This window comes from Propithecus coquereli, unplaced genomic scaffold, assembly GCF_000956105.1.
Source record: "Propithecus coquereli isolate 6110/MARCELLA unplaced genomic scaffold, Pcoq_1.0 Scaffold241, whole genome shotgun sequence".
Taxonomy (NCBI): Eukaryota; Metazoa; Chordata; class Mammalia; order Primates; family Indriidae; genus Propithecus; species Propithecus coquereli.
In genome coordinates this window covers 1870152-1880471 of record NW_012147964.1, presented here as the reverse complement: position 1 = coordinate 1880471, position 10320 = coordinate 1870152, and the positions used below count along the sequence as shown (strand labels likewise).

The window sequence follows — 10320 nt, the reverse complement described above, 5'->3', positions numbered from 1 at the left end:
AGGTTACAAAATCAATATATACATACATTTTAGACATTTTTAAATAAATCTTCATCGTTCTCTCCAAAAGAAATTTACAGCAAGAATACTGGCAGGTGGGGGAGGGTGTGGGCAGGGGAGCCGAGGGAGAGACAGCTCCAGGGCCAGGCAGGAAGGGGCAGCGTCCTGAGGGAACCCTGTCTCGAGGTCCTTTAGCGTATCTGCAGAGTCCCTTTTGCTGTGTAGGGGAACAGATTTGGGTTCTTGGGGGTCAGGATGTGGCTGTCTTTGGGGGCATCATTCTGCCCACACTGTCCTTGTCCACACCGACCCCTCTCCTGCCCCACCTCCACCCCCTCTCTGACCTGCCTCTTGGGTGGTGGGCTACCCTCCCTCCAGCTGCTGCTCCTCAGGACCCCAGGGCAGCCGCAGCCCTCTCCCCGTCAGCGAGGTCTGTTGGCCCTGCCCCCCCACCCTGCTGCCCTCCCTCCCTCTGCCCTGGTGTGCGGGCTCCTCTCTGCCCCGTGTGGAGGGACTGCGTGCAGAACGAAGGCACGGGGCCCCTTGTTCTAAAATGGTTATGAATCTCAAGGTGGGGACAGCAGGTGTGGCGGCCGGGGCCTGCGCCCAGCCGACGGGGAGGAAGGGTCTTCCCCAGAGGCTGTGCCCGGCCGGGCAGGTGCGGAAGTGCTGGGCGCGCAGAGGCCAGCCGAGGTTGGCATTTGCACACTCACTTTCACTCAGTTTACACACGTGTGTTTTCTGTCAGAGCTACTCGGTGTGCACTGTGGGCATCGTGGCACCTCAGCCCTGAGTCACTCAGCAGCGCCCTAAGTGGGACCATTTCACAGCGACCATGGAAACTACCCATCCTGCCGTAGTGGGTCTGACACCGGCCCCTTTCCTCCGTTCCCCGCTTGTGCCCCACGTGTCTTTGGGAAGCTTTCTCTTCGCACGGCGGGCGGCCTCTCCTGCGTCTCTCTTAGTTGGGAAGAGCCTCACTTTTCTTATTTTACAAGTGCAAGAGAACTTTGTTCGTTCCTTTTTCCCTCTCCCCTTCCCTCCCTCCCTCTTTCTCTTTCTCTCTCTCCTTTTTATTTAATTTTTGGTAACAGCGTCATGGGATATAATTCACAGCCCTGCAGTTCACCGATGGAAAGTGTCTGATCCCATGGTTTTTAGGACGTGCATTCACGGAGTTGGGCGACTGTAGCCACAGTTTTTGAACATTTTCATTTCTCACAGAGAAGCGCCTTCGCCTTGGTGCGGCCCGGTCTGTGTCTGGCGTCTCTCCCTGAGCACGACGTCCTCAAGTCCGTCCCCGCTGTAGCCTGTGTCGGAGCCTGCTTCCTTGTCGCGGCTGGGTGACATTCCGGCGTGTGGCTCGGCCAGGCGTGTTGATCGTTTGTTGGCTGACGGACATCGGGTCGCTTCCGCCTTTAGGCTGTTGTGCGTCCTGCTGCCGCAAACGTGGGTGCGCGAGACATTGCGTGGACAGATGTGTTCGTTTCTCTTGGGCACGTACCCAGGAGTGGCACTGCCGGATCACGGGTGACTTGTACCTTACGTGTTGGGGACCACGGCGGTGGCACAGGAGGATCCGATCTCCCCACAGCCTCGCAGCACCGCCTGTCGCCGTCCTGACGCTAGCGTCCTGGCGGGGCAAGGTGTATCTCACTGTGGTTCTGACGTGCATGTGCCGATGCCAGGTGACGTGGAGCACCTGTCACCTGCTCACCGGCCATCTGTCTGCTTTGGACACAGGTCCCCTCAAGCCCAGGGCCCGGTCCTTAGCTGGGCTGTTTGTCTTTTATGGTGCCTGGAGGCCCCGTGGCGTGGCACTGTCTTGAGCCTGTCCCTCTGCCTGGGCAGCTCCTTGAGCTCCCTCACGGGGGCGCGGCGTGGTCCTGTGTCCCTGTCCCCGGGTCCCAGGGCTGGTGTGTGTGTGTGTCAAGGCGTAGAGTGTGGAGTTATGAACCGTTTTAATTTTCTTTGTTATAACTTACCTACTAAAAACATTGTTTCCAAAGGCATAAATAAGGCAAAAAAAAAAAAAATCCCATGCCCAGTCGACCCTGAGCTGCCTTTAGGGGACGGTGGTGGGTGCGCGTGGGTGTCCTGCCCGCGCACACCTGCAGGAAGCTGCTCCCTTCTCTCCCTGCCAGACACACAGCCCGTCTCCGCCCTGTGGGTTTTGGTGCTTGAGAGCTGCCGCGGGCGTTTGGTCCCCCGACATTGCAGCATGTGCTGCCAGGGGCAGCCGTGCACCGTCCAGGTGCCCCCCCAGCCCCCCCTGTGAGGAGTGGAGAGCCCCCTGTTCTATACACGATGAGCCTGAGGCGCTGAGGCACCCCCAGGCTCCCAGCCAAGCTGGGATGTCGCAGGATCCACACGGCACAGGGCCACCCGTTGCAGAAGCAGGTGGGCCTTGGGTGGCCTGGTGGCCAGAGCTTGGTGTGAAGGGCTCCTGGGAGTGTGTGTGGACACTGGGGGACAGGAGCGGCCATGTATGAGCCACCCAGGGGCGAGGCTGGTGGGAGTGACTGGTGCCCAGCGCCCACCACCCCAGTGCCACAGGGAAGGGGGTCCCAGCAGAGCCTGGCTGGGCTCCCACCTGCCCCACAGCCTGGGCACGCGACTTCACCCTGTGGGCCTCTGCGCTCTCCTCGGTCAGCTGAGTTGAGGAGTCACCACGTGGAGGGACCTGGTTGGTGCTGGGGCAGCGTGGTGGCCTCCAGTGGGGCAGCTTCCCGGGCGGGCAGCCGGGCACCACCGGGGACCTGCCGGTGCCGCTCTGGGGGGTGTTTGCGACAAGCCCTTTCCCCTGAACACTCATGCCTGCAGGACGCTCTCCTGTGCTCCTGCCCCAGCGCATGGTCGTGCACGTCCCCAGTGTCTCCTGTGCCGACTCCGGCTTCGCGGCTGTTCCGCTGTTCCCCGGCAACTGCGCGGAGCTCTTAGCAGCAGTCAGCGGAGGTGTGGCCGTCAGGGAAGCTCAGCTGCTGCCCCCCGCCTCAGCCCTGTCCCCAGCCCTGCTTGGGCGGACGGAGGGCCGCGGGAGGAGGCGAGGCGGCCCCAGGCTTTGCCTCTGCCTGGACGGAGGTGCCTGGACGCAGGTGCGAGCCCAGCTGGGCTTCCGGAGCCAGCCCCACGTCGCATTCCTGGGCGCGTGCTGCCCTCTGGCGCCTGCTGCGGGGAGCGCTTTGGGGAGTGGGGGCTGCGTCTTGGCAACGTGGGACCCACTTCCGGCACGGGGTGGCTTCCTGCCTTGCCCTCTCTGCCCCCACATCACTTTGGGGGTTGTAGGGTGGGGATGTGGATTTTGTTAATTTTTTTCTAAGTTTGTGGGTTCGTGTGCACTTGGGTTCTTATCTTTTCCAAAACCTAGAGGGATGCCGTAGTCTTTCTACCTTGCATTTGGAGAATTTAATCTGCCAAGGGGGACCTTTTCCCTGAGTCTCCGACCAAAGCGTCTTCCTGGTTGGGGTGGGAGCTGCTCCAGCCTGTTTTTAACCCGCGGTGACTCTGAGCATCTTTGATGGCGGGACACGCGCCACACTGGCTGTCCTTCTGCCCTCCGGTTCGAGGCTCCTGCCCTGCGCCTGGATTCTGCTGCCAGCAGCCAGGCCAGTCCCCGAGTGCCCCAGAGGGGCTTACGGTGGACCCTGCCCCTGGTAGCGGCCCTCCTGCTTGCCAGCGTGAGAAGAACCCGCTCACGCAGCCTCACTCGCCTCCGAGACCCCAGCAGGCGCCGTCGCCTGTGTGTATCTGGCTCTGAGGTGGCATATTGATGTATTGATCTGAAGCCAACGCCAGCCACCGTAGATGAGTCCCTGATAAGAAAAGCTTTTATTTCCGAGGGCCCGTGGTTTAAAATTAGCTTCCAGTATCGCCTTGGCTTTGAAAACTAGGACGCCTCTGCTTTTAATTAGCTGAAGTCATCACGGTCTTTTGTGCTCGGTGCAGAGCGATGAGGCCGCGCACAGGTTTCTCTCTCGCCCCAGCTCGGCTTCCAGGGCCCGGCTGCCTTTGTCCTCCTGGCGGCCGCAGTATTTTTAGTGCCTTCCCAGGGAGGAGGGCCTCCGAGGGACAGCGTGGCAGCACGGGTTGTTCACCCTCTCTTGTCTTCCCTCCACAGGTGTGGCGCCCACGCAGCTGCAGCCATGGGGTCCGAGGACCACGGGGCCCAGAATCCCAGTTGTAAAATCATGACGTTTCGCCCAACCATGGAAGAATTTAAGGACTTCAACAAATACGTGGCCTACATAGAGTCGCAGGGAGCCCACCGGGCAGGCCTGGCCAAGGTGGGTGACGTCCCGTACTGGCACTGCTCTCCATCAGCCTGTGGCGGTCCCCGAAGGCAGCACATGTGCGTGCATTAATTTGTTGGTGGGACCGCTCTGAACCCCAGCACGTGTTCGTGGAGTTCTCATGACGTGCCAGGCATCGTTCTAGGCCCCGGAGTTGAGAGGCGGTCAGCGCAGGCCCAGCCCCATGGGGCTGGGGACACAGAGCCGTGCTTCTGTGAGTCCCGCTTGGAACATCTCACCCGAGGGATGTCAGGAGTCCAGGAAGCCTTCCCTGGGGGAGTTGTGGTGGGGGCGGCCTTATTTTTTCTCTTTATATGTCTAGTCGAACAATTTTTGTTTCCTGAGACGATAAAGCCCGGCAAGGGTCAAACCGGGCAGATGGAGAGTGAGGTGTCCCCTCCCCGTCCCGGCCCCTGTCGCCAGCCCCCTCCCTGGAGGCAGCGCTGTTCCTGGTTTCTTTTGTCTCTTTCCAAGAGCGTCATGCACGTGTGTTTACCTGTGCACGTGTGTGAGGACAGACAGACCGACATGCCCCAGGTTGCTGCTAAATATAAACAGTGGCACGTGGCTCCTGTACGCATTTAGCAGCGCCTGGAGGTGGCCCTGGTGTGTGCTTCCTGGAGCCGACATGAGCCTGCCTGCGAGGCGCTCACAGCGCAGTTCAGAAGGTGAAAAATCCATGTGTCCTGGGTTCTTTGAGTTCACCTGCTGCTTGACTCTCACTTCATCAGGAACCTCGTTCTCTGTCCCTTAGATGGGCCGGCAGGCGAACCGTGCCGTGTGCGGGCAGCGAGTGCTTTTGGCCTGGTGGGCCGCTGCACACAGTGGGAATGGGCGCAGGACGTGCCAGTAAAACCACTCGTGCGCCTGGAGGGTGAATCTCGTATCGCGTTCATTTGTCCCCAAATAGTCATTGTGTGTTTTTTTCCCCAGCCGTTTAAAAACGAAGATACCATTCTTAGCTTGGATGCTGTACAGGAGCAGGAGGCAGGCTGGACTTGCCCACGGCGCCCGGGACCTCCACCCTGGCCCGCCCTCCCTGCCTGGTCTGGGTGGGTTTGTGGAAACGGCACGTCTGTGTCTGGTCTGGAATCGTGGCAGCTGCCCCCGTGCCAGCTTCGGTTCTCCCTTTAAACGGCCCCCAGTGCCACCACCTGCGTCTCAAGCGCTCTGTCTAACCCGCCAGGCTGCAGGTGGCCGTCCGAGGGTGGCCTCTGACACCTGTTACTCTTGCTCCCAGGCCGTCCCCTCCCTAGTGCCCGTGCTGGGGGCAGGGCCCCCCATTCCCGAGTCTCCGTAGCGTTGTCCCCACCTCCGCCCTGTCTCCACGGCCCCCGGGGTGCAGCGGCCCTTTCTATCACGGAATCCAAGTTGCCCCTCATGTCAGGAGTGTTGGAGCGAATAGTGTCTTGGACCGTCCCGTTCTCTCCTCCCAAGGCTCCCTCAGGTGCCCTCCCTGTGCTTCTCGCGCCCTCCGCCTCCTCCCGGCGTGTCCAGCACTTCCTGTCCTGCTGCGGTGGCCTTGGGTGCCGCCATCGCTGTGTCCCCCACCGTCACCTCCACCTCGCTCCTCCCTCTCTGTCCCCCTTGAGCCCTGACGTCCGGCATCAGCCTCGTCCGTTCCAGGGGCCAGTCGCCCCTCGTTTACTGAGTCGGCAGGACCCGTGTGGACCGGGTGCTTCTGTGAGGCGGGTGGTTTCAGAGCGCGTCTTCCCTCTGCCCGTTGTGTGGCGTGTTCTTTTCCCTCCGCGGCGGTGGCGTACGTGCCGCCTTCCCTCTGACTGACGTGGAGAATTTGCCCTGAAACCCGCCGAGGGGGCTGGGCAGTGGGGATCCCGTGTGATCGCGGGGACGCATGTGCGTGGGCGTGCATGTGAGAGCCGCTGAGGGGGAGGCAGCTGCGGAGTCACATGGACACTCGCGTGCGGCACATGCAGGCACGCGCCCCCTTGCACTGCGCTCCGTGGGGACAGATGGGCTCCGGGAAGCATCTGCGCTTGCACTGCGCACCCCCGCGCCTCCCAGGTGGGGGCCTCGGCTCTCGGGCGGCTAGCCACTGTGGGGAAGGAGCACGTGCCTGCCGGCTCTGAGCGAGCCGTGGGGACGTGGGGGTCCCCCTGACCGTGGTCTTCCGGCCTCGATCTCCTGGTGTGCACGTGTGTGCGTCTGTTGGGGGGGTGTTTCCTGGTGTCATCAAAGCTGTATCTGGTTATCCCCCAGGAATCTGCAGGGCCCGATGGAGCTGGGGTGGGGGCGGGTGCCCAGGAGCCGGAGACGCGCCGTGTGCGGCACCCCCTTCTCCCACGTTCTGGGCTCTGGCTGGCTGGGTCTCCTTGGGCCACGGGGGAAGTGCTGGAGTGAGAGGAACCGGGGCGGGGCCTGGCGAGGGGTCCCGGTGGGAGGGCGGGTGCTCAGCTGTGTCCTAGGTGTGCTTTGGCAGGAGAGGCCCCTGGCCACCCCTAGCTTTGCCACCCACGTGGTGTCTGTCTCCTTCACCGTGGACGTGTGGCCTGCCCGTCCTGGCCTTGGCTGACTTGCCCTCAGGAGCCCTTGGCGGCTCACGAGGGGCTGCGCCAGGCCCAGAAGGCCCCAAGTGTGGGCCCGACGCTCCCAGCTTCTTTAGGCAACGTCCTTTAAACGTTCTTTGCTTGGTGACCTCCTTGCCGATCGCCGTGACCGCAGCGGTTTGGGAGCGTCAGGCCGCAGTCCGTCGCTCCCTCCTAGGGGATTTCCCCAGAGGCTTTGGGTCGGGGACCAGCTGGAAGTGGCCCTCGTTCACGCAGCCTGTCAGCACCTGCGCACGACGTGCCAAGGAAAGTGTGGCTCACGCGTGTGCAGGCCAGACGCCGTGGGTGTGCGAAGCCTCCTGCCTGAGTCCCAGATGTCTTTACTACGGCAGTGCCCGCGGCGGAGGGTGTGAATGCGCAGAGTCGCCCCGGGCTCTCTCTTCAGAGCAGAGAGACTGGGAGGGGAGCGTCTCTGTTGATCTCGCAGACGGCAACTGAGCACACGTGTCCTCTGGTAGGATCGAAGTGCTGAGTCCGCCGCTTGCCCTCGGCGGGCACCTCTGGCCCGGTCCCGAGCGGGTCCAGGTCCGTGGGACTGTCTGCAGTGGGGGGCTGGGCTTTCTGTGAGGGGCAGCGTCCTGGGGTCTGCAGTCACACCGCCTGCTTCTCTGTAAGAGTGTCTCGTGTCTGGGGGACAGGCCCTTTGGTTTTTATTTCCTGCCTTTCCAGTCTTGAATTTTTAGCCTCTCGCCTGACCCTTCAACTGTCTGTCTTGAAATCTAAGAAAACTGTAGGCCAGCAGCCGCCCCCGGCATGCCATCTTCACACGGCCTCTGCTGAGACGGCCGCCAGGACTCCTATCGCGTGGTGGCCACGGTCGACATAGGAGGTAGAGGATGAGTCTGCAGAGTGGGCTCATGGCTGGACGAGCGTGTCCTCTGGGAGGTGGCTCTTCCCCATTTAACTCTAAATCAGGGTCTCCCCCGGGCACGGTGGACACTGGGGCTGGTTGTTCTCTGGGGCGGGGCGTCCTGGGCACTGCAGGTGCTGACCAGCGTCCCTGCCTCCACCCACCCCGTGCCGGGAGCTCCCCCAGTCGTGACAACCACACGTCCCCAGACATCCCCGCATGTGCCCCGAGGCACACGATCGCCCTCAGTTGAGAAGCACTTACCTGCTGCTGCTGTTTTTGGTAAATAGACCCGAGCGTGCAACGGCAGAGGCAGCGCCTTTCTGTCGGTGCCAGGCAACCAGAGAGTGAGTGTTCTCGTTGCGAAGCAAAACGTTTTCCTCCGCTGGTGTGATAGCGGGGTCCTTGGGGATGGCGAGTGGGTTTCAGGCGTTCTGGAAGCTGTCGGCAAGCTCGGGCATCGACACGGCGCTCGTTCCTCCCCCGTCCGCCCAGGGTGGGGTCAGCCTTCCCGGGGCTCTCGGCTGAGCTGGAGCGGACGGGTGTAGTTCTTCCCCCAGAGCTGGCCAGTGGCCCGGTGGGCGCCCTGGAAGGAGGCAGGAGACTCGGGGCCTGCAGTCTCTCTCCCAGCCTGGGCGTGACACTCCGCAGCTGCCAGCAAGGCCTGCACAGAGGGGCGCCTGGCACCAGGCGGCCCCAGCACCTTCGGGAGTCTGGTCTCGTCTCCCTGGAGGCTCGCCCCGACCCCGGCCGGAGAGAGAAGCAGGCGGGCGAAGAGGCGGAGCCTGTGGGTGGAGCGTGCTCCCTGGACAGCCTGGGACCCTCAGCCCTGGGAGGGGCTCAGGCGGAGCCCTCGCAGTGCCAGCAGCTCCGTCTCGGGGGTGACGGCCATCCTCCCCCTCCGCTGTGCCCCGTGTGTGTCTTGCTGTCCCAGCTGGCCTGGGGCCTCCCTGGGGTGCTGCTCAACCTCGGCCGTGAGGCCAGAGGTCCTGGGCCGTGTCCTGCCCCTGTCCCGGTGGGCGCCCTTGCCGTGTTGTTGACCCGCTCCATGCCTCAGTTTCCTCAGCTGTCGGGCAGGAGCAGATGTGCCGGGCCCAGCTCTGTGTGGCTCTTGTCCTGGCCTGCGGCTCTCCTTGTCCTGTTTGGAATTGTCACCCTCTCAGCCAGCTCCTTTTTCTCATTTATTTACCCTTTGACCTTCTAAATTCTTAGCCTGCCACAGGGTTTTCTGATCTCTTTGGAGAACTTACCACCTGCCCTTCCCTGGCGTGTGTGTCCCCTGAGGGCCGGGCGGTTGTTTCCCGATGTTTCCTGTCACCTGCACCTCAGATGGCCGCGTCAGTCTCAGTTGGGTGTTGGCACCTGGTCTCTGGGTGTGCGTGGCCCCGTGGAGGCCTCGTGGTGGCCTCAGCTGAGCTGTGGAGGCGCCGGCCTTGGCGCAGGGCTGGTTCCCGCTGCCGGAGGGGGTGGGCAGTAGCTCGTGGTACCTGGGCCCAAGCGTGGGATTCCACAGAACGCTGAATCTCTGAGCCCCGAGACTCCAGGACCCAGCAGACCCGGTCCCACCCCTCTGCTCAACCCACCCCCTGCAGACACGTGTCGGGTCGGCCTCTGGTGCTCAGGGCCCTGCCCAGCTTCCCAGGCCAGCGGCAGGGGGACCCGGCCCTGCCTCCGGGTGGGACCCACATTGGGCAACACCAGAGCCTGCCGGGGAGTTTGATGCAGCAGCAGAGAGGGCTTCCCGCTGCCCCCGCAGGGCACTCGGAGGCTCAGATCTGGGGGTGGCGCTGGTGTCTCGGGAAGGGGCAGCGGCCCTCTGCTCTGTCTCCGCCTGGTGTCCGCCTGGAGGGCACCGCTGACTCCCCTCTTGGTCTTGCAGATCATCCCCCCGAAGGAGTGGAAGCCGCGGCAGACGTATGACGACATCGACGACGTGGTGATCCCGGCGCCCATCCAGCAGGTGGTGACGGGGCAGTCGGGCCTCTTCACGCAATACAACATCCAGAAGAAGGCCATGACAGTGGGGGAGTACCGCCGCCTGGCCAACAGCGAGAAGTACGCGGCTGCTGGGACGCGGGGCCGGCGGGGGGCCCACAACTGCTCTGGGCAGAGCACTCCTCGAAGGGCCTGGCGTGCCCCGTGACGTGGGGCCCAGGCGGCTGGCTCCGTGCGCCCTGCATGGGTCTCGGCGGCCCTGCTCAGAGCCCGCTGCCCAGAGGGGCATCAATGGGGAGGGGGCCGCGCAGTCTGACCTCACTGCCCTCGCCGCGCTGCCTGGGTTGCCACCTCGCAGCAGGGCCGGCCCTGGAGCGCGCCCTCTGCACGCTCCGCTGACACCTCGGTCTACGGCCCCTGCTCAGAGAACGTTCCTTGAGACGCAGCCCTAAGTGCTGCTCCCTGGTTCCACACGGGTGCACGGGCACACACACAGGCATACACACAGGTACACGTGGGCACATGGGCACACACACAGGCACACACACAGGCACACACACAGGCACACACACAGGTACACGTGGGCACACGGGCACACACGCACACACACACAGGTACACGTGGGCACACGGGCACACACAGGTACACGTGGGCACACGGGCACACACACAGGTACACG

General features: G+C 63.1%; 1 protein-coding gene across 3 annotated transcripts in view; it reads left to right on the top strand.

Moving 5' to 3' along the window:
* Positions 1–10320, top strand: part of KDM4B (lysine (K)-specific demethylase 4B) — a 167831-nt gene that overhangs the window by 63753 nt on the left and 93758 nt on the right. For all 3 annotated transcript variants that reach the window (XM_012646297.1, XM_012646295.1, XM_012646294.1), the window contains exons 3-4: positions 4118–4283; positions 9586–9761. In XM_012646297.1, the coding sequence (XP_012501751.1) occupies positions 4143–4283; positions 9586–9761 (317 nt within the window). In that variant the 5' untranslated portion in view covers positions 4118–4142. The remainder of the gene's footprint in view (positions 1–4117; positions 4284–9585; positions 9762–10320) is intronic.